The 24,124-nt window shown below is 38.4% G+C and overlaps 1 protein-coding gene across 1 annotated transcript in view; it reads left to right on the top strand.

The window, feature by feature from the left end:
* The window catches only part of Lrba (LPS responsive beige-like anchor protein), a 543,225-nt gene that overhangs the window by 75,858 nt on the left and 443,243 nt on the right, over positions 1-24,124 (top strand). Inside the window, exons 10-21 of the mRNA XM_032898147.1 lie at positions 1,056-1,253; positions 1,422-1,555; positions 5,929-6,037; positions 6,351-6,503; positions 11,548-11,716; positions 14,602-14,681; positions 15,813-15,875; positions 17,104-17,201; positions 20,064-20,156; positions 21,269-21,377; positions 21,908-21,989; positions 23,806-23,929. Coding sequence (XP_032754038.1) covers positions 1,056-1,253; positions 1,422-1,555; positions 5,929-6,037; positions 6,351-6,503; positions 11,548-11,716; positions 14,602-14,681; positions 15,813-15,875; positions 17,104-17,201; positions 20,064-20,156; positions 21,269-21,377; positions 21,908-21,989; positions 23,806-23,929 — 1,412 coding nt within the window. The remainder of the gene's footprint in view (positions 1-1,055; positions 1,254-1,421; positions 1,556-5,928; positions 6,038-6,350; positions 6,504-11,547; positions 11,717-14,601; positions 14,682-15,812; positions 15,876-17,103; positions 17,202-20,063; positions 20,157-21,268; positions 21,378-21,907; positions 21,990-23,805; positions 23,930-24,124) is intronic.

Below are 24,124 nucleotides of genomic sequence, written 5' to 3'. Positions count from 1 at the left end.
AAAGGCATGTACCACGTTGCCCTTTATTAAAAATTTAAGCGGTGCCAATATACACATGCTTTAGTTATATTCACAGTGTTTGTAGAGCTGATTTTACAGTTCTTTGAGTATGCTTACATAAAGTGAGATCTATTGTGTTACTGGGCTCGTGATTCTATGAGCTATTGTGTATGCAGTCTTTCTATCTTTTTAAAATATGATTTATTTATTTTCATTTTATGTGCGTTGATGTTTTATTTGCATGCATATCTGTGTGAGGGTGTCAGATCTCTGGAACTGGAGTTACACACAATTATGAGCCACTATCTGGGTGTTGGGAACTGAACCCAGGGACCCTGAAAGAGCAGCCAATGCTCTCAATGACTGAGCCACCTCTCCGGCCCTGTGTGTGCAGTCTTTCACTGATTAAAACCTTGCTCTTAGATGTGTGACTATAAAATAATCTTTGGCAGGATTGAAGGAACATACAAATGGCAATAGAATAATACTAGGAAACTTCAGTATCTATTTGACTGTAGGTAGAACAAACACTAACTTAGGTCAACAAAAACAGAGGATATGGGCAACCATATAAACCAGGTGAGCTTAACATACAGAACACTCTGTAGCACCCGCATGACACACATTTTTCTTGAGAGTGCATGGAGTAGTCCAGGTCAGACCATCTGGTGGGCTATGAAACATGTTGGTAAATTTAAGAAGGGTGAAGTCATTGGCTATATTATTGTGACTGATAGCATGAAATTAGAAAACTTGGAAAGACATATGCCGTGAAAATGAAACAACACACTCTTAAACAACCAGTGAGTCAGAACAGACGACGCAGAAGTCATTGGAAAATATCCTGAGAAATGAAAGTTAATATGAGTTAAACTTAATGCAATCGAACAAAAGTATCATCAGGAGGGTCAATCATGGACGTCACACTCACTTCACGTGGAGATATCTTCTTACCTGGTGTTGTTACATTTTACGTTATGGCTGTTTGTATTTAGAGTTCCTTGTGCCGTGTGTATTTTACTATTTTTTTTGTTTTTTGTTTTTGTAATTAACAGGGCACATTTAAATTTAAAGCGGAAAGTGACCTGTTTCTTGCTGAGCACCATAAACTGTTACTGTACGATGGCAAGCTCTCCAGTGCCATTGCCTTCACGTACAACGCACGAGCCACAGATGCCCAGCTGTGCCTTGAGTCCTCTCCGAAGGACAATCCCTCCATCTTTGTTCACTCCCCACATGCACTCATGCTCCAGGTACGATCTCAGACAATCAGTGAATCACTGAGGTGTGTTTGTTAAATTTTACCAAACGTGCGGCAAACCACATTTTAGTTTTTCTGTATTTATTTCCTGTTGTATTTTAGTTTTAATTACTTTAGAGAAGAAGCCATTGAAACTTTCCTGTGTTTTGTGTTTTCCAAGGATGTAAAGGCAGTTTTAACACATTCCATCCAGAGTGCCATGCATTCAGTTGGAGGAGTACAAGTTTTGTTTCCGCTTTTTGCCCAGCTGGACTATAGGCAGTATTTATCTGATGAGGTTGATTTGACTATCTGGTGAGTGCTTTTGACTTCTTTTTTTGATTGTTGTTTTTGCGAGAGCATTTTACTGTGTAGCCCTTACCCCACTGGCCTGCAGCTCACCATAATCTCAAGCTTGTCCTCTTTCTGCCTTAGTTGTCTGAGAGCCAGGATTACAGGTGTGCATCACCATGCCTGTTGGCCTTCTGTTTTAACTGTATGCGAGAGTTACTTTTCATGATTATTGAACTGAACAGTATTTTTTATTTTGCTACTCACATTGTTGTAGAGTAACAGTATTTTAGAGAAACATTTATGAACAGTATTATAAATATTAATTATATTATTGATGTAATTCTGATTTATTAGTACAAAAACCTATCTAAAACATAATAAATGTTACCAAATAAAGTCAATATGGGATAGTGGATTTATTACAAGTGTATATATTTTGACTGGCCATGGTGACAAAGCCTTTAATGGCAACACTTGGAAGATAGAGGCAGGTAGATCACAGTAAGTTTTAGGTCAGCCTGGTCTATACAGTGAGTTCTAGGACAGTAAGGGCTATGCAGAAACACTATCTCAAAAAAGGAAAAACCAATCAAAACAAACAAAACATATGTGTGTGTGTGTGTGTGTGTGTGTGTGTGTATACACACATAAATATTTTAAATTGGCAAGGGTTTATTATGGGGATAAAAGTTTTTATTTTTTAAAAATTTAGGTTGTATTGATATATTTTATATCCTGTGTTACAGAGTTGAGTCTTAACAAAGGCAGGAACATGGGAATTCTATGATAAATTGTAGAACATAAGAGCTGTCTAAATGAATGAATTTCTTGTGGCTGCATGTGCCAGTGAAATTATGTATAATACAACAGTGACATTTCATTTACTGAGAAATGTGAATGAGCTTTCCATTCTTTTTCAAAAATCTTCTTGATGAGTCAGTTTTCTTCAGATTGTTTTTAAGAAACAGAAACTATTTTTAGTTTTTTCTAAGCAGGAATCAGATGTAGATGTAGCCTTTACCAGCTTTATTAAGTTAAATAATTTATTTGTGGTTTGAGGGCTTGCTGTGTTACCCAAGCTGGCCTCGAACCTACTGACCTCCTGCTGTCTATTGTTAAGTAGTTGGGATTACCAGTGTGCTCTGCTGCACATGGTTTGTTTACCGTATTTGAAAATAATTAAATTACTCTTGGCATAGTAATAAGCTTACTAAATTTTTGTGATTGCTTTGACAGGAATTAGTTTTTCTTTCTCCCACCTTCTCAGCCTCTTCACTGGCGTAGCATAGCGCTGCTGTCAGGGATGAGGGTGGCTGCCAGTTCTAGGAAAATCTGCATCTTTCCTAGGAGCCACTGATACGGAGGTGGCAGATCAGCCTGTTTCTCCCTTTTGGGCTTCTCTAAATATTGTGGGTGGTGGAGAATGCCGTGGCTCCTGTTCACTTTTAAATTTCACGACTGGGGATGCTGGTTTTCCTGTAGGAAGAAGGAGTGGACTGCTTCTTCACTCTCCTTAGGCTTAGGAGACAGGGTCTTACTCTGTAGACCTCCAACTCCTAGAAATCCTCCTGCCTTTCCCTCCCAAGTACTGCGATTAAAAGTATGCACCGCCTTGCGGGCTAGGGGCAGACTTCTCAGTCCAGTTTGCAGCCTGCTTGTTTTGATAGTTTAAACTATCCGTTTGCTCAGTTTTATTCTTTACTTTTGTAATCCCTAACTCTTAAAAATGAATATGCTTGGTTATTTTGTTACATCTATTCTTTCTTTTCTTTTTTTTTTTTTTTTTTTTTTCTTTTTTTTTTTTCGGAGCTGGGGACTGAACCAGGGCCTTGCTTGCTAGGCAAGCTACCACCACTGAGCTAAATCCCCAACCCCTCTTTCTTTTCTTTTAAAAATAATACCTTTATTCTTTGAAAATTTCACACATGTATACAATGTGTCTTTTTTGGATTTGAGAGTAATGCTTATTTTTTCCTTTTTATCTTAATTTTTCCCCATATGATGCATCTCAATTATACTACTTCCTCATCCCCAATTCCCCTGAGATCTTTTCCACCTCCCTACTTTCCCAACTTCATATTTCTCTTTTTGTCTTAAAAAGCAAAGACCGAAACAAACAAAAAAGATAATGAAAACAAATAAAATGTTAATAAGATAAAAATACTAAACATAATGAACCAAACTAAAAACAAAAAGTACACACACACACACATGCACATACAGACACAGACACAGACACACACACAACATACACACACACATACTCAAACACACATATACAGACACATAGAAACCACACACACACAGACACACACACACACACACACAGACATACACACACACACACACACACACATACAGACACACAGACACATACACACAGACATACACACACATTAACAGACAGACCCCCACAGACCCACACACATACATCCACACACACACACAGACACATACACACAGGCACACATACACACAGGCACACAAAATGGAGCCTGTTTTCTGCTGGCCAACTACTTAGCATGGGACCTGCTCTGGAGTTTAGCTGATATGCTTGGTGACATGCTATTAGAGAAAACTGATAATTACCTTTCCCAGCAGCTATCAATTTTAAACAACTTCTTGTTTTATGGTGGGACTTTGTGTCTACTTCCTCTCTGTTTCTGGTTTGAATTTGTGCAGGTCTGGTGTATGTTGTCACAGTCTCTGTGAGTTCATACTTTGATCATCCCTGTCATGTCAGGAACACACTGTTTCCTTGGAGTCACCTACACCTGTGGCTCGTAGAATCTTTCCTCCTCCTCTTCTACATAGGTCCCTGAGCCCTGAGGGGAGGGGTTTGATAAAGACATTTCATTAAGAGCTGAGAGCTACAAAAGTCTGTCATTCTCTGCAGTTTCTAGTTGTGTGTATTAGAGACTTTGCTGCTGGGGGCTGAGTGGTGCACTGGTCTCTGGGTATAGCAATATGCCCTTAGGAGTAGGGGTTTTGTTTGTTTGTTTATTCTTTGGTTTGTTTTTCTTTTTAAATAAATTCTTTTAAAAAAGATTTATTTATTTTATGCATACGAGTACACTGTAGCTGTGTTCAGACACACCAGAAGAGGGCATCAGATCCCATTACAGATGGTTGTGAGCCACCATGTGGTTGATGGGATTTGAACTCAGGATCTCTGGGAGAGCAGTCAGTGCTCTTAACCACTGAGCCATCTCTCCAGCCCCCAGGAATAGTTTTATTATTTTGTTCCATAGCAAAATGATAGTATTAGGTTTCCCCTAGGCCATGACCTATGTAGTCTCAGACTCTTGGTCTCTTTAGCAGTGTCAGTAGGAGTTCCATCTCATGGAGTTGGAATCTCAAATGTTGTTGGTTACTTTTATAACATTTGTGCCACTGTTTACCAGTAAATCTTGTAGGCTGAGTGCTATTTAAACTGTAGTGTTTGTAGCTGGGTGATATTGATGGTGGATACCAGCTTTACTTTTCCATGTGTAGTGATAGAAGTAAGTGGTTTCTCCAGTGATAGGGGATTGTTGTCAAGTTATGGAAGGGAATCAGTAGCCTTGGCAGGACCCCTGGGCCAGTGACTCCACAAGACATAACGCATTCCTGGCACTGGAGGGTTTATTGGTGTCATAATATGTCCAATTGAGGCATTGTCTCCCCCATTGTATGGTGACTCCATTTAAATTCCCTTCATATATGTATACATTTTAGGAAGCCTCTACAGTAGTAGGTTTCCATATGGCTTTTCAAATGGCCTTTGGAATTAGTTTTCCCTCCTTTGCAATGCCCTCCCATTTCATCCTTCAATTCCAGTTTCCCCTTTACCTCTCTCTCTCTTTTAAAAATTTTATGTATGAGTACAATGTTGCTGTGTTCAGACACCAGAAGAGGGCATCCCATTACAGTTGGTTGAACCACCATGTGGTTGCTGGGAACTGAAGCAGTCAGTGCTTTCAACTGCTGAGCTGTCTTGCCAGCCCCCCGTATCTCTTTATAAAACGATATTCATTAAGATCTTAATACTTTCCTTACACGTGTATCAATTACTTGTTTCCAAATGTTCAGATGTTCACTTTTTTATATGCAGTGCATGCTTGTTATATTGTTTGTGATAAAATACATGAAATATTGAGGGACTCTTAATCCTACAGTAAGTGTTTTGTTCTGGAATAATCTTGGAGATGGTTTTAGTAGAACTTGCCTTTACATGTTTTGGGAAGATTGAACCCAGGACCTCACACATGCCGGGTAAGCATTCTTCTGTTGAGCTACATTTCTGCCCCGAAGCAGAAATTTTGATTAAGATAAATGGAAGACTATAAATGTTGACTCTAATATTTTCTTGTGGAATATTCTTTCTCAACCCATTGCCTTTTGTCTTATTCTAGTACAACCTTGCTGGCTTTTATCATGGAGTTGTTGAAGAACTCAGTGGCTATGCAGGAGCAGATGCTCGCTTGTAAGGGCTTTTTGGTGATTGGCTATAGCCTTGAAAAGGTAAGGTGCAAAGTATTTTATTATTCTTAATATTGATTGGCCAACCGTGTGCTTATTTGTCTACGTGGTAGGAAACACTGTCTACAAGAATGTCTACTTTGCCTATAGAAAGTTACTTAAATTAAACTACATCTTGTTTTACCTTGCTTCCTGTCCTCTGTTAAGGAAGTGTGGCGGTGAGCCTCATGCCATCTTTAACTCTGAGCATAGTTTGTGGACAAGTTCTTTTTTGGTGTTGACAGCTTGTAATTTACTTACCTTCCTTTGAATTAGTAGTAACCTTTAAACTCCTTCCCTCCCCCACCTCCCACAGTCTTCCAAATCCCACGTCAGCAGAGCAGTACTTGAACTTTGCCTTGCGTTTTCAAAGTATTTGAGCAATCTGCAGAATGGGATGCCCCTCCTGAAACAACTGTGTGACCACGTTCTTCTTAACCCTGCGGTGTGGATCCACACTCCAGCCAAGGTGAAGTGTGCTGAGCTCCTTTCACTCTCTGTCAAGTGTTTGTGTTTGAGAAACGTGGCAGTTGTTAGAGTTTTCTTTTGTCCTTTTATGTATTGGTAAGTAAAGTTTCAGTCGATAGCCAGTTTTGAATAAGCATAATTTTGCTTTTCAGGAAAATGTGCCAGTCAAAAAAAATAATATATATATATAAATATAATTAGTGAACTAACAGACTATGGCTTCATTGTTAAATAAGGTTTTAGTAGAAAGGGCCTTTGTTTGCTAAGTATAAATCAGAGAGCAGTTCCACTCCAACTTTCCTAGAATCTCTACTTCTATAGCTCTGTTCTACTGTAAATGCACATTCATGTGTGCGCATGTACACACAGTCACATGCACACATACATATGAGTGCTTATATACACACCCGCACACACACCCGCACACACACATCCGCATACACATTGCTTCTCCTTCTCTTCCCACTCCATTTCCTCACATCTCTCCCTGTTCTTATTGTCTTGCCTCTTCTGTTCATACTTAGCCAGTATGATGAACTCTTGGGTTTCATTTTACAGCTGAAGCTGAAATACCACATTTTCTTGAAGGCATAATATAGTGGTTCCATTAAATGTTAATTTTAATGAATTTTAATGTTAATATTAAATAACAGAAAATCTTCAGTGTTTGCCAAATAATTTTGTAGTACTTTGACAACAAACTACTTATTCACATAGAACATAAACAAATTTGTTACTACAGAATTTGTGAAAAAAAATCTTTAACAAACTCTGACCTATTAGTTGCCCTAAAAACTTAGTAGTATTAATGTTAAGTACAGCTTGAAATAAATTTTTCTAAGTTGTATAATTATGTTCATCTTTATTTACAATTTTTCTTAGAACTGGTGTTATTTTAACCCCTGTTTCATTTCCCCCTCCCCCTTTGCCCACTTGCTGTGTCTATTATAGCCCATACTTACTCTAATTGTCAGGAAAAAATGTCTGCAGACTTTCTCTTCTGGGGTCATAATATCTTATTTTGAGCCAGTCTTTTCAAATGGTAAAGAGAAACACAGCTGCCGACTGTGATTGCCATTTGGAAATAATCAGAGGAGGCAGCTGGAGGTTGTAGCTTTTTTATCTCCAGGTTAAATTTGACCTCTTTCTCTTCTATGACCCTCAGTCTTATTTCTTTTCAAAGATTGTTTCAAGTTACTTTAAAAATTTTTTACTAGACATTTTTCTTTTTTGGTCTTACTAGCCAGCATATTTGTAAGGCTTTGTGTCTTTTGAAGTTGTCACAAAGTGTCTTATATACCTAGTTGTAAAGGATGTTTTTTACCTTAAATTTAATCACATGACTTCTCCATGTTTCTAATACTATCCAATTTATTTCTTTATACTTTTTAATAAATTTCCTTAATGACCTTTTTAGAATTTATGATTGATTTGATAGTAAATTAACATTCTCTGTCAGCTGTTTGCTTGGTGTAGCCATAAAGAATTTTATTTGCTCTTAGTTTATCATAAACACAGTCAGATCCAGTCATAAGCACAGGACAGATCCAGGTTGTTTGACTGGCAAGTCCTGGAGCTTGCAGGGTGAGAGAAAGATTCTTTAAAGAGCACAGTACAGGGCGTGCTTGACTAGGCTTACAGGGAACACGTGAGCTGCTTTAGCGTCAGCGAATCCTCTGCAGCTCCTGATGCTGGAGCCGTAGGTGTATGATCTAGGCTTTGCTTTGGGAAGGGAGTGAGGAGCTCCCTTCAGTTTCATTTACCTTAGATCTGCTTAGAGATGTTCTGAATGACCCTGAAGGAACTATCAGTTTTCTTGTCCGCAGTGGTCTTTTGTTTACTCAGACAGTATTTGTGGAATAACTGCTTCATTCTGGGCAGTATAGGTAGATGGTGTGAAAGGCAGGCTTGCTTCTTGCACTCACAGGTATTAGACAGAGTGACAAAGGTAGTTGCTGCATAGGTGTGATGAGACTGTAGGTCAGTGGATGGGGGAGGAAGCTTTGTTCCTAAGAGACGTCCTTGCTTTCATTTACCAATGCAGGTTGCTGTTAAATTAAATACATTTTCCTTTTCATAGTAACCATTCTTAATATTATCTGATTTTATCTACCTTTCATTCAATTTATTTTTTATTTAAGAAATCTTGTATGTTTTGTTGTCATTATTTCTGAGACAGAGTCTAGCTCTGTAAGTCCTGGCCGGGCTAGTTTCTCACTTTGTAGCCTGCCAGTCTTCGGCCATGATCCTCTTGCCTTTGCCTCCCATGTTCTGGATTACAGGTTTGCATCACAACACTAAGCTTCCTGTATGTTCCAAACATGGCATTCTCATCATATCCTTTCTTCGTCTGTCAGACTTTAGATTTCTGTTATTTTCAGAGTGAGTTAATCTCACAGCTAGCTTCAAGTCTTTCTGCCAATTCTAGGTTTTGTAATTTTGAAATTCAGGGGGCTGGAGAGAGGGCTTAGTGGTTAAGAGCACTGTCTGCTCTTCCAGAGGTCCTGAGTTCAATTCCCAGCAACCACATGTTGGCTCGCAACCATCTGTAATGGGATCTGATGCCCTCTTCTGGTGTGTCTGAAGACAGCTACAGTGTACTCACATACATAAAATAAATAAATATTTGAATAAAATTAAGATATCCTCGGTAAGTTGGCAAGTACCGTAAGGATTCGCAAGAGAGTGGTTCCCCTGTCTTGGCTGCTGGCTGAATTACTTGGGGAAAGGTTTAAAAACAAAAAGGTAAAGCAGAATCCCACTTCGGCCAGTGCTGATTTTGATTTGATTAGTGTGGAGTATGATTAAGGTTTCATAATGTTTTAAAAAAAATGTTTTCCAGGTCTTTTAATGTACAGGCAGGTTTGGAAAATGGAAAATCTCCAGATCTATGATACCATTTTCTTAGCCACTATTTTTCTTGTTAGAAATTTCCTTTCCTTCTATCTGCCTGCACTGCTACTTGTCTTCCAAACCTTCCTTCTTGATTGATGAGGCTCTCCCTGCAGACACACTGTATCTAACCATATCTTCTCTGGCCCTGAAGTCACTGGGTTTAACATCCTGAGCCACTGCATTATGAGTTGTGTCATGACCTGTCGTTGTTGCTGTGTCCTTAAGGTGCTGGTGATTGAGCCTAGTGCTTTTGCACATGCTGTGCAAGTGCTCTGCTGCTCAGTGTCCCCAGCCCTGCCATGGCCTGTCATGTCTCAGCTTCTGCTCTTATGGCTTGAGTGTAATTTTCATCTCCTTAACTGTATTTTAGTGTGAGGCATATGAGCCATTATAATCTCAATCCAGGGCTAAGTATATGGGTACATGTAAATATTTTTGTTCTGAAATAAAGTGCTTAAGAATTTGAAGGATGTTATAAGAAGTATTGTGTTGCGTTAGTGACAGATAGGTTGGTGCTACCCATTTTCACAGCAGTAAATACATCAAGAACACTTTGATGCAACAAACTAACTGAAATCTCAGCATACTTTTGCTTTTCTTCTAAGTTCCAGTTGTCTTCTAAACTCCAGTTTAATTCAGTTAAGCAACATCTTTTTTTTAAACACATCTACTAATCAAATTACTAATTAAATCTTAAGTTGGTTATTTATGGGACATTTAAGAGATATGCACTTAATGTATGTACTTGTTTAGAAAAATTCTCAAGCAACAATGAGTCCAGCACAGAGTTGAAAATGAAAATACCTAGAGTCCAGAAAGGTGATGGAAATGTCTAGTTGCAAATGCATGGAAGTAATTTAGTCTGAGGAAAGATCGTGTGTGCTGGGCATACAGTTGTTCAGTTTATAAAATATACCCACGAGGCCGAGGATGAGAACTTCGTGGCTGGGCGTGCGAGTAGAACAAGAGTAGTCCTGGTTTTCTGTGGCGGTGAGAACTTGAGGATTGCTGTTGCTGAGGTTTAGAAGATGACTTCATGGAAACTATGTGGGAAGAAGTGTATTGTGGTGGGCTTGCACTTACGTTCCTGTTCTCTTGTTTATAACAAGAGCTTTCATGTGAAGTAAATATAGACATATGTACATTTTTATGTAGTTAGTAGTTTTAGTCATACCAGCCTTTTAAAAAAAATCTGTGTGTGCATGTATGTAGTGTGTGCTTGTTCATGTGAGAATGAGGTGCCTATGTGCTATGGGACCCATGTGGCAGTTAGAGGACATCCTCCAATGTGAGTCCTTACCATTCACATTCTTTGTGATGGATCTCTTGTTGTGTAGCACTACCCTTGCCTGCTGGATTTCCAGTGTCTAGGGGTTCTCTTATCTGTGCCTCTCATCTCCATCTCTGTTTGGGAGCTGAGATCACAGACATATGCTACTGTGTGTGGGTTTATATTGCTTTGGGGTCCAAATGGAGTTCCCCACACTTACTTGCCAATTGCTTTACCCACCATCATCTCCCCTCTTCTAGCTTCTACTTTTCTGTAAAATACAGAAAGCATCTATATAAAACATATAAGGCCAGACATGGTGACATTTACCATTAATTCTTAAATTCCAGCATCCGGGAGACGGAGGTAGGTGAATTCCTGTGAGGCTGAAGCCAGTCTGAGTTCTAGACTAGCCAGAGTTACATAGTGAGATCCTGTCTCAGTCACCAGCCAGACAACCAACCAAGCAACCAAGCAACCAAGCAACCAACCAAGCAACCAACCAAGCAACCAGCCAACCAAGCAACCAAGCAACCAACCAAACAAATCCACCCACCCATTAACCCAGAAAAGCACAGAAAACAAAACAATTGCTTAAACCATAAAATTTATTCTAAAGATACAGATACTAATGAGAAATTGGTGGCTGCTAAATGAGGATAAGTGAATTATTTTCATGTTAATATAACAAAAAGTGATATATTTTGGATATTTACTTTATAAGGAGTGTGTGTATGTATGCTTCTGCGTTTTGATGTCTGATATGATGTCATCAAGCTCCACATTGTATTCTTTGGAATGAACATAGTTCAAATGTAGTTGCCTATGAGATGGGAACCAATGAGCTTCTTTGCCTGTGTTCTTCCTTTTGGTTTTGTAGGTTCAGTTGATGCTTTATACTTACCTGTCCACTGAATTCATCGGAACAGTCAACATATATAATACTGTTCGGAGAGTTGGAACAGTGCTGCTCATCATGCACACACTGAAGTACTACTACTGGGCAGTGAATCCTCAGGACCGAAGTGGTATCACCCCCAAAGGATTAGGTATAATTCTGCTGTCTGAATGCTATGTTGTTCATGTGGTAAAATCAGAATATAAAAGAAACCAACAGTACGATTTTTTTTCATTTTAATTTCTGTGATTGAGTGTTTTGCCTGCACATATATCTGTGTACTACCTGTGTGGCTATTGCCCTCAGAGGCCAGAAGAGGATATCAGATCCCTCACAAATGGAGTAGAAGGTTCTTAGCTACTGTGTAGGTTCTGGGAGTCAAACCTGGCTCCTCTGATCAAGTGCTCTTAACCTCAGAACCATTTGTACAGCCCCTGGTTGAGCAAAATTTATTAGTTTGTTATAAATCGCTGTCACCAACACTGCATTACTGTTGTAGAAGAATGCAACTGTTCTTAAGTGACTTGTTGGGATAGCAAATACGATGGGGCTAGTTATAACCCGTTGCCTCTGAGGAAAACAGTTAGTTGCTCACTGGGATTGGTGCTGAGATAGCTATAGTGAGAGTGGTTGGAAATGGTCCTTTGTGGAGATGGAGGTTCCATAGAAACGAAGGATTTTGTTTATAATAGAGATGCAATGCAATTCTAAAATTTCAGTAATTGTTTTCTTTCATAATCACGAAAGGGAATAGTACTCCAAGGGTAATATTCTCTGAACATGTGGAAAGTTCATGAAAGGTCAAAGTAAAGCTTTGTAAGTTTTGTAAAACGTCTATCAAACTGGCTTGTGTCGAGAGAAGCTGGAACACTGATCTGAGGTGGGCTCAGGAACAACTGGTGCAGCTTCTAAGATGCTCACAGTCCACATGGGCTGAGCAGCTCTTCTGTGTCAGATGTGTTCAGGACTTCCCTCCCTTTGTAGTACCGGGCAGCCATTCTGCTGTTGAGTCCTCCTAACAGTGGAGAGCAGCTCCCTGTATCAGGTGTTTTCAAGTCTCTTTTGGTCTCCGTGTTGCTCCTTGGCTCGTGTTGATTCTATGCCTGGGTCTGTGCAGTTCCTGTGCTGATGGACCACACTGGGAGGTGCGTAACACACAGTCTGAGATGAGGGTGCGTCCTGTTCCTTGGCAGCATTTAAAGGCTGTTGCTTCAAATTAGAAGGAGCCAGAAAACCATGACTTTTTTTAAAAAAGTTATTATTTATTTATTTTATGTGCGTTAGTACACTGTCACTCTCTTCAAACACATTGGAAGTGGCTATTACAGATTCTATTACAGATGGTTGTGAGCCACCGTGCGGTTGCTGGGAATTGAACTCATGACCTCCGGAAGAGCAGCCAGTGCTCTTAAGCGCTGAGCCATCTTTTTGTTAGGCCTTGTCCGTTCAGTGACTTACAGAGGTAGATCTTATACTTTTATGCTACTTTATCTTCAGAATAAACTCTTTATTGTCTGAGAATAATGCATCGACAGCTGAGAGAGCCGCAAAGACACAACTCATATCATGTGTTTAAGCTGACAAGCATGTGGTACTTGCAGATCTAGGCCACATCTAGAACTTTCTGATGGAGATTTCATGGTGGTGTAGGACTTCCATGTATAAGTTGATTGCTAGTTTCATGTCCTGATCTTCATTTTATAAGTAACTACTGACTTCAGGAGTCTCACAGGTCAACTGGACAAATTTTGTGGTTCTTGTCTGTTTAGCTTGTTATTTGTCTAGGAATTTCATGTGGAACACATTTTACACAATTTTCTTCCTATTTTAATTGATGTGTTCAAGGTCATGGTGGTCTTGTGCTTTGGTGGTCTGGGCACTAGCTGTAAATAGTGATTAGTGAGGGAAACTTGAATTTATGAGGCAAACAGGTCCCTAACTTGAGATCTTGAAACAATAGTTATTTGGTTTCAGAGGTTTGTACTTTGGAATTAGATGCTTGAGACATGAAAATTGACTTAATGTGAGCCATGTGTGACCAAGGACTTGCCCAAGTACTGGAGATGTCAGAGGGAGTCAGCAGGACGTTTCTCTTATTCCTTTCCAGCCCTGGGTGGTGAGCCTTCTCTCTGTAAGCACTTAAAAGGGACAACAGTAGAAAAAGTTGTTTCATACCCAATTCGCATAATAACATTTTACTGTCCAAAGTTTAGGTTTTTCTTTACTGTTTAAATTTTTGGTAAATTTCTACTGTCTGACTAGCAAGTGCTTTCAGAACAAAATATAAATACTATTATCAAGTATAAATATAAATACTATTATCAAGTATAATTTTTTATCACCATGTTTGTTTTTGAAATCCTTTCACCTCTTTGAAGTATGAACTTTAAAAAGACTATTTTGCCAACATTTTATATGTGTACTGTAATCATACTCCCTCCCCATCAGCATCTCTTTACCTCCACCCTGCTATCCCAGCTCTTCCCAGTCAGTCCCTCACCTGCTCTCATGCCTCATGTATGCAGGAATCCAAAGGCCATGTCCTGCCTAGCAAGCAATAGAGTCTATCTTGTGCTTTTAGATATTGCATGTATGGTTTAATATGAGAGCGATAATAGTGCTTGTCTTTCAACAACCATTAAAGAGGTAGTCACTCTTTAGAAGATTGGTGTGTGTTGGTGTGTGTGTGTGTGTGTGTGTGTGTGTGTGTGAGAGAGAGAGAGAGAGAGAGAGAGAGAGAGTGTGTGTATGTGTGTGTGTGGTGAGTGTGTGTGTGTGTGTGTGTGTGTGTGTGTGAGTGTGTGTGTGTTTTGAGATAGGGTCTCACCATGCACCTTTGGCTACCCTAGAACTTATCTGAGCACCTTGCTGGCCTCAAACTCAGAGCTCCCGCTTCTTTTTCTGAGTGCTGGGTTTAATGAATTGTTTTCTTCGCTCAGCTCTGCGTTTCTCTTAAGCAAATGGAAAAACTCTCAGGAATGAAAGCTTTAGTTAGCTTTGAGATCTTTGAAATACTAATAATGTATGTCTTTAAAGATGGACCAAGACCCAATCAGAAAGAAATACTTTCTCTGCGAGCATTCTTACTGATGTTCATTAAGCAATTAGTGATGAAGGTAAGTTTGTTTCTTCCCCTACCCCATGTATGTCATAGCTGATAATTTTACATAAAATATGGTCTCTGCTTACTCATTCTTTGCCAGTAAAGTAAGACAGTAACTTTGTTGAGAGTTTTCATATTCTGTTTTTCATTCTTGTTACTTTCAGGTATATATAAATTACTGCCGACTTGGAGTTTGGCAATTTAAATACCTGTTATATGAATTTCCATGAGAATCCCAGAGTATTTGTCTGTTCATTTGGCAATCATTTAGAGTCCCTGTTTAACACTAGGTTCTGTTGTTGCCTGTGTGCTACAGTAGCCCACAAAGCACCTAAGTAGGCTTTCATTTTCAGGGTCCTTGTGCCTGGCATTCATTCTTGAAGAAGCAGAATTTTTGTATAAATATACCACAGTGATTTATCAGCCTTTACAAATGAATAAATAAATAAAATAATAAACGATATAATAAATAAAATAAAATTTAATATTTTTAAAAAGAGCCTTTTGATTTTAGAAAATACCACTTTAGATTTTCATTAATTTATTTGTTCACTTTTCAGTCCAATATCTGGCCCCTTCTCCTCTCAGTCTCCCTTTCCCACAGCCCCTCCTCTACCCCTCCCTTCTGGGCTACATGAGATTATCCCTTAAAAGAGAAAAAAGAAAAGAATAAAATATTATGTCTGTACTTTAGATTTTTTTAACCAATATTTTTTTTCCTCTTTCCTTTCTCGTTCCTTTCTCTTTCCCTTCTCTTTTAAGACAGGGTCTATATAGCCTAGGCTGGGCTTGGTTCATTGTGTGTTTCAGGATGGCTTGAATTACTGATTCTCTTGCTTTCGTCTCCTAGTTGCCTGGATCACTGACTTGTACAGGACTTTCCCTCCTTGTATTCCTTATTCTTTAAGCTGTGGTACATAACTAGATGTCACATTAGGTTTGGCAAGAGCCCTGCCCTTTGATTTCTCTATAATCTTCATACTGTATGTCTTTTATGCCTCCTCAAAATTTTATTTTAAATTAGATTTTTGTGTTATTTTTAGATTTCTAGCAGCTGATGAACTTGATTAAATCTATGTATGTTTTCTGATCTTAAAATGATTTTTATGTGTAAGGCTCAGATACATGTGTTATGTTTCTGAAGGACTCTGGAGTAAAGGAAGATGAGCTACAGGCCATTCTTAATTACCTGCTGACTATGCATGAGGTAAGACTCAAATCTCTGTATCGTGAATTTCATTTTCGTAAGCTGCTTTAGGAATGATTTTTAAAAGTAAAAGCATCATGGAAATATTTACTGATTGTATCACTGTTATGGATAATAAATGTCTATTTAATATTAATGAATCCTTATTTTAATGTTTTTTCATTGGATATTTTTTATTTATGTTTTAAGTGTTATCCCCTTTCCCTGTTACCTGTTCATAATCCCCCTCTCCCATCCCCCTTCCCTCTCTAATATAAGAGTGTTCCCCCACTCAGCCACCCAACCACCCATCCCTTCTCGTCTCCCGCCCTGGTATTTTCCTACACTGGGGCATTGAGCCTTGGCTGGACCAAGGGCCTCTCCTCCCATTGGTGCCCAATAAGGCCAGCATTATTTTAATGTTTTTTATTGACACAGTATGTCCCTGTGAAACAACTTGAAAGATTTTCAGAGGTTGCTAAAATTAGATTTTATTTAGTTTATAAAGTACACTAAAGCAAATTGTTAGGAACTAGTTTAACAAATAAGAAAAGTTGGCTTGGAAACAGCTAAAATGATTGGATTTAAATCCACAATATATTCTTCTCATTAATTTTTGCATGCATATTTTTGTATTGCATATTTTGTTAAACAAGTTACTTTTGTAATAGAGGTTAAAACTGCTTATTTGAAAATTAAATGGGTTCAGATATTTTATCTTTAAACTGTCTACATATCTATGTATCTATGCATCTATGTCCGTCTGTCTGTCTGTCTGTCTGTATTTATCTACCATCTGTCTATCATCTATCTATGTTTATATATGTTTTGCTGGCATGTATATCTATGATTTGCGTGTGGCTGTGAAGGCCAGGAGAGGGCGTGAGATCCCCGGGTGCTGGCGGTGAGCTGACTGACAGCAGCAAAAACATTCAGTTATGTCAGCTGCATGTCTCTATAGAGCATGTGCAGTGATACCGTGATATAGTATAGCATGAAAGCCATTTGTCTCTCTGATTAGAAAATCTTTGGGTATTTTATGGTATATTCTTTGAACTGCATATTTAAAGTGTAATTGTAAGTAAATACTTTTAATTAAACTAAAAAACACCATTTTTTAAAAAACTGGTATATTATAGATTTGGTTACTTGTTTATTTAAAGTTGAAGTTTATATTGTTTCATAAGTATTCATTATTGAAAGAGTTGATTTTCTTCATTTTATTTTTAATTTTCTAAAATAATTCTAGGACGACAATCTAATGGATGTCTTACAATTGCTTGTTGCATTAATGGCAGAGCATCCTAACTCCATGACTCCTGCCTTTGACCAAAGGAATGGGTTGCGGTAAGAGTCAGCATTTGGAAAGTTCTAGTTCTAGTTAATGTAAAGCATTACGTTGGAAATACTAGGTTCTTAAATATGAGACATATTATTAGAGTCTAAGTCTATAGAAGAAAATAATTTAAGATTTTTAACTTATTAAAATTGAGATTACTTCATGATTTTTTGGTGAATGAGTCTTAAGTTCTGTTATTCTTTTTATGAATATATTATTTATATGAGTACACTGTAGCTGTTTTTCAGACATGCCAGAAGAGGGCATCAGACCCCATTACAGATGGTTGTGAGCCACCATGTGGTTGCTGGGAATTGAACTCGGGACCTCTGGAAGAGCAGTCAGTGCTCTTAACCACTGAGCCATCTCTCCGAATATATTATTATTAATTAAAAAAATTATACTTAATCTTTTTTTACAGTTCAGTTGTCATCCCCTTCCTGGTCCACCCTCTAACAGTTCTCATTCCATTCCTTCTCCCGTTCCACCCCACCAGGCCTCTTCACTCCCTGGGGTCTCAAGTCTCAAGGGTTGGGTACATCATCTCTTACTGAGGCCAGACCAGGCAATCTTCTGCTGTGTGTAGTCGGGATTCTCGAACCAACCAGTGTATGCTGCCTGGATAGTGGCTCAGTGTCTGAGAGATCTCAGGGGTTTAAGTTAGTTGAGATTGCTGGTCTTCCTGTGGGGTTGCCCTCTTCCACAACTTCTTCTATCCTTTCCCTTTTGCAACCACAGGGGTCACCAGCTTCTGTCCATTGGTTGGGTGTAAGTATCTACTTCTGTCTCATTCAGCTGCTTGTTGGGCCTCTCAGAGGGCAGCCATGCTAGGCTCCTGTCTGTTAGCACACCATAGCATCAGTAATAGTGTCAGGCCTTGGAGCCTCCCCTTGAGATGGATCCCAAGTGGTCGCTGGACTTCCTTTCCCTCATTTTGTCCTCCATTTTTGTCCCTGCGGTTCTTTTAGATAGGGACAATTCTGGGTCAGAGTTTTTGACTGTGAGATGGCAACTCCGTCCCTCCATTTGATTCCCTGTCTTCTACTGGAGGTGGACTCTACAAGTGACTCTACAGGTTCCCTCTCCCCACTGTAGGGCATTTCATCTCAGGTCCCTCCCTTTGAGTCCTGAGAGTCTCTCACCTCCCAGGTCTCTGGTACATTCTGCAGGGTCCCCCACCTCCTACCTCCTGAGGTCGCCTGCTTCCATTCATTGTGCTGACCCTCAGGGCTTCACTCCCCCCCCCCAATACCTTATCATGTTCTCCTTTTCCCCTCCCTGTCCACTTTCCCACCCAATCATGAATACATTATTAAATTCAGCAGTTTACCTAGGAAGATGCTTTTTTTTTTCTTTAAAATTCTTTAGATAGGGTAGATTAGACTGAACTTGAATTCACTGTAATCCTTCTGCCCTTGTATCTTGAGTGCTGGGATTAAAGGTGCCATCAGTTTGGCCCCATTTTAATTTTTAGGTAATCATAAAATTTTAGTTTTTGTCTTTGATATAAATATTTATGTAGAAAAGACTGCTATAATAAACAATTTAAATTTTACTTTGTGTGTTTACTCATCTATCAGAAGGCCTTCAGTGTTCTTTTAAGATTAAATTAATATTAGTCTTGAGAATTTATTGTAAAATTTATCTTTTTAGTTGAGATTTTAAGTCTGTTTTCCTTTTGGAATTATTCATTTAATAAAATATTTTCATTACAATTTTTTCTTGCTTTATTATGTATTTATTATTTAAATGTCTTATGCTTGTATAAAATTCATTTTAGTTATTCTCATCTCCCATTCTTGTTAGTCTCCTCCCTAAAAATTCTTTTCCTACATTCATATCTTCTTGTTTTGTTTTGAAACTTACTGGGCCATCTTTGTAACCATAGGTGTGCAACTACGCATTGGACTTTGGTTGCATTCACCTGTGGGTATAACCTGAAGACAGCGACTGTCTCTCTCCCAGAGTGTTTAAGTGGCCATTAGTTGAGCAGGGAGGTTTGGGGCCCCATAAGCCCTTCCCCACCCATAACTGAGAACCTGTTGTGGGGGGTTCAAGATTGCAGTATCAGTGTCAGACTCAGAAGATGGCATTTTGTAACCCTTCTCCCTGTCTTCCAACTCTGAAGGTTTTTCTATTCTTTTCTGTAATGTTCCCTTAAACTTTTGAGTGTGTGGTTTATATTCTCAATAGTCACTTTTTCTCAGCATCTTGAGTAGCCATGAGTCATTGCATTTACAACCATTCACTGTGAAGAGGGACATTGTCTATTGCTATAAGCATAGGTAGTTAAAAGGCAGTTTGACACTATGTCAACTTTACAGCAGTATTAAGTTCCCCACTAGGGCCTATGCCTTTCTTAGCCAAATATCTCTAGTTAGGTTTACAGTCATGAATGGGTTTCCTTTCTATGTAGTTCAGACTTCATGGTGATCCTCTGCCTCAGCTTCCAGAGTACTGGGGTTGCAGGCATGCGCCACCACACCTAGTAATTAATTTTAAAAACTAAAATGTATTATTTACATGTCTTTTCTGACAATCACATATTACTGGTCCATTCTTTTGTTTTTCATGGTGATAATTATTCATAAGTTTAAATATATGCTACCTTTAAACAGTGTTTTACTCCAGGTTTATACAGAAGATTAGCATACATATGTGTGCCTTGAGCTGTACTTGGGTTTTTGTTGGAATTTTTAGTTAATTCTGACTTGTTTTCAATAAAAGGATCTCTAGACTGGAATAAATGAATGTTAGATGTCAGAAATGTATAGTAAATTTACTTATATGTTACTTAAAATAAGTTTGTGATGATATTAACCTTGAAAATTATATTTAGACTAATTTGTTCTTAATTTTTATTTCTTCAGTGTCATCTATAAACTTCTGGCATCGAAAAGTGAAGGAATCCGAGTACAGGCACTCAAGGCACTGGGCTACTTTTTAAAACACTTGGCCCCAAAGTGAGTAGGCATGAAATCTAAAATCACCTGTTGGCTACTATTTATTAAAATCTTTGGAATCATGTTTCTGTTCTGTCATTCCTTTAGTTACTTTTGTTGTTGTTGTCGTGCTAGTTACTTAGTTTTTTTTAGTCATAATTCTCCTATTTAATGTCACTATTGCATATCTTAAAGATAAAACTGGACAAGACAATTTAAGTTCTGATTTGAAAATTATGTGTTCTCATTTATACTAATGAGAATTAGTATAAATGCTTTGAAGGCTTAATTAATCTTGGTGAACTGAATCACCCTGCATATTATCTGTATCATTTACCTTGATATCGTGACCTAAATGTGACAGCCATCATCTTCTATCTATTGCTACTTCACAGTTTATCACAGAAATTTAGATTTTGGACATAGACCAAACTGGTTGTGGTAAACTGTAGTCTTTGTGACCCCAGGTGCCACCTGCATGTGAAGTTTATTATATCTCAGACATGTTATGATTTGCTTACCTGTGACTGTTTTTATTGTAGAAAGGCAATGGTAAGATGTGGCAGAGACTACATATATATGATCTTAAGTATTTTCTATATAGAAAAAGTTTGCTGACCCCAGGGTAGAGTTAAAATACATGATTCCTAGTTTTAAAGTTTATGCCTAGAATGCTAATTTTAATGCACATATTTCTATAGTGTTTAGTTTCTTAAATTATGTACATTTCTTTTTTTCCCTCTAATTGTTACTCTGAGGCATCTATGTCTTTTGGTGATTGTACCTGGCAGTGCACAGCCTTGTGCTGGTAGATAGCAGCAACTGACAATGCTCTGCAGAATTTAGTTAGGTTTAGCTCTGCTGTAACATAGCATCTCTTTTGTATCTTGAACTTCAGCTGTGTTTATATTGTGGTTGGCAGTGAAAGTTTTGGATTAAAAAATATTGTGATAGTAATTGAGTGGAAATTTACAATCACACACAAATACACACACACACACACACACACACAAACACACACACGAAACCAACCAAACCAAACCAAACCAAACCAACAAAAAGTCCACTTGTGTTCCCTTTATTTAGTTGTAAACCCCAACTCTGTATTTGTGATTTCTTACATGTTATTTTAGGAGAAAAGCTGAAGTCATGCTTGGGCATGGATTGTTCTCGCTGCTAGCTGAGAGACTCATGCTTCAGACAAATCTAATCACAATGACCATGTATAATGTTCTGTTTGAGGTAAGAATGTAGCTAGAAAATTACTCATTAATTTATTATTACGGTGTCTGTATAATGGTTAGTATTTTGCTTTATAATGTGCCACTTTTAAATTATTTACACACAGGTAATATGGCTGCGTTTTAGAAGTTTATTAATTATGAATCACCAAGTAATCTTGTTGTCCTTATTTGTGTTTATTCCATTGTGTTGACTTTGATATTCATTTTACAATGAAGTAAAAGTATCATGGTATTAAAGGCATTTATGTATTTGGACAACTTTGCATTGAAAATATAGGGTTATATTATAAATTTTATTTTTGAGACAGCATGTCATTCTGACTCTCAGGCTGTTTCAGAATCTAGCTCTGTCATCAAGACTGGCTGTCAAGTCTTGGCAGCCCTCTTGCCTCAGTGTCCCTGAGGCTGGGGTTACAAGGTGAGGCCCATGCCCATCTGCACACACTGAGCTCTAGTGCTGTGCTTCGACCTCCTTAATGGTGACTCCTCCAGCTCTTGTGCTAATGCAGCTTGTGTTTCCTCTCGCAGATCCTCATAGAGCAGATCTGTACCCAGGTGATCCACAAACAGCATCCAGATCCTGATTCTACAGTAAAAATACAGAACCCTCGTATGTATCTCACATACTTACAGTTACGTTTGCTACTGTAAGAATACAGTCTCTACGAGAAACCAAATGGTAACATTGAAGCAAGTAAATCTTTTCTCAAGGAATGTATCATAGTAGTTTTATTTATGTCTTTATTGAATGTTTCACCAGTTGGTGGTGTTAGTTGGCTTATGTGAAGGTTTTAAATTTTATTTATACGTTCTTGGTTTAGTTTTTTTGGATAAGTTTTTATTATGTTGCTTAGTGAAGTTAGGCCGAATTACATAAACGATGGTGGACAGTTTTTATCTAAAATACTGCAAGTATAGGAATGCCCAGTTAGATACGGGACATAGTCCCTTTAACTTAGAATTCTTACATACAGAATGAAGAACAGGTTCATTTCTCGTCTCACTTTTAAGATGGCATCAAAGTAACTAAAGGACTGTCTGAATTTCAAGTGTTTTTGGTATGGGGAGGAGTTCTAAAATTCAGTTACCTGTTGTGCTTCTTCTGTGTGTAGTATGCCACATCATAGCATGGTTTTTTAAAAAAGAAATTATTTAATTAATTAATTATTTTGATACAGGGTTGTCTGTGTAACCCTGGCTGTGGTGGAACTAGCTTTGTAGACCAGGCTGCCCTCAGAGATCTAACTGCCTCTGCCTCCCGAGTGGAGGGGTTAAAGGCATCTGCCACTACCGCCCAGCCATCCTATCAGTTTTAAAAGCAAGAGACTTTGAAGTCCAGTTTCCTCTGCTTCCCAAAACATATGATATCATTCATTGTTCAGAGTTGAAAGGGGAAAGTGTAAGTGTTAAGAGTTTTAGAGTATTTTATCAACCCAGAACATGCTGCTCTACCATAGTTGCAGAGACTGGTTAACTCAAAGGAATAGACTTTACCTTTTCCAATTGTTTTTGTTCAGAAGTCCAAGCCGAAGGTTCTTCTGTTTGATCTGGTGGCTCTGCCCACTGAGAAAGACAAAACAAGCAAGCTGAAAGCTACCCTGGAGTCCTAAAAAAATGGCCTTCCTTTCATTAATTGGAGAGAACTCAAGCTTGATTACTTTTAATGGTTCCATCTCTTAACCTTATCATGTGGGTGGCACATGCATTTTGGAGAGGACCCACTCAGCTCGTGTTTGACCTTTTAATGCCACCCGCTGGCTCAGGAGAGGCAGGCAGTCTGATGTGTTGGTTTGAGGTACTGCTCACCTGGGCCTGGAGACCGACGTGCACCGGCTCTTCTTTCAGAGTTAGCGCTGAAGACAATATGTAGGGCGTGCATTCCACCATGGAGGTTCTTCGGCACGCTTGAATGTGTTTTCATTTTTTTATAGTTTTAAATTTTTATTTCATACAAGAAAGTGTGTAGTTTATTTCAGAGTGAGAATTTATATTTTCTCCTTAAGATTTTGAATATGGTTTGAATTTTTGTTTTGTAAGTTCAACTTTACTCTTTGGCAGAGACTGAACATTTTGTTCGTTTATGACTTGAGCGGATTGTTCGGACTGTATAAACTGTAACTGGCTGCGGCGTAGCTCAGCGGTAGAGCACTTGTTCATCACGTCAAAGTCAAGGTTGGAGAGGAGAGGCGGTCAACATGACATTAAGTCATTGTCTTGTTTATAAGCTCTTCCTAACAAATATTGGTTCCTTTCTATAAATTTAAAGATTCTTTAAAATAAATTTTAAGTTAGCATGTTTCCCCAAGTTTTGTAAACTGTTTTTAGTAGGCATTTATAAAGGAAAGCTCAGGAATTGTTTATATTTATCTAACTTCATGAATTTTTTGTTGTGTTTGGTTTTTACTTATTTATGAACTGTCTTACAGAGATACTAAAAGTAATTGCGACCCTACTTCGAAATTCTCCCCAGTGCCCCGAGAGCATGGAGGTTCGCCGAGCATTTCTTTCTGACATGATTAAACTTTTTAATAACAGTAGAGAAAACAGGAGGTAAGCTGGAGCAGAAGGCATTTATTTACAGTATTCATGTCGACTTTTGGATGATTCTAGTTTGTCTCAGAAAAATTCCTTTTTATAAGTGTGAGTAAGTAACACTCACAAGCTAGAATTTTTATTACCACATTGTTAAAATTGTTTTGGATACATTATAAACAACCAGGGCTTGGATCCAGCCCCCTACCCCAC

This window comes from Rattus rattus, chromosome 3, assembly GCF_011064425.1.
Source record: "Rattus rattus isolate New Zealand chromosome 3, Rrattus_CSIRO_v1, whole genome shotgun sequence".
Taxonomy (NCBI): Eukaryota; Metazoa; Chordata; class Mammalia; order Rodentia; family Muridae; genus Rattus; species Rattus rattus.
The sequence above is the reverse complement of the archived record's forward strand: the minus strand, read 5'-3'. Positions and strand labels throughout refer to the sequence as shown.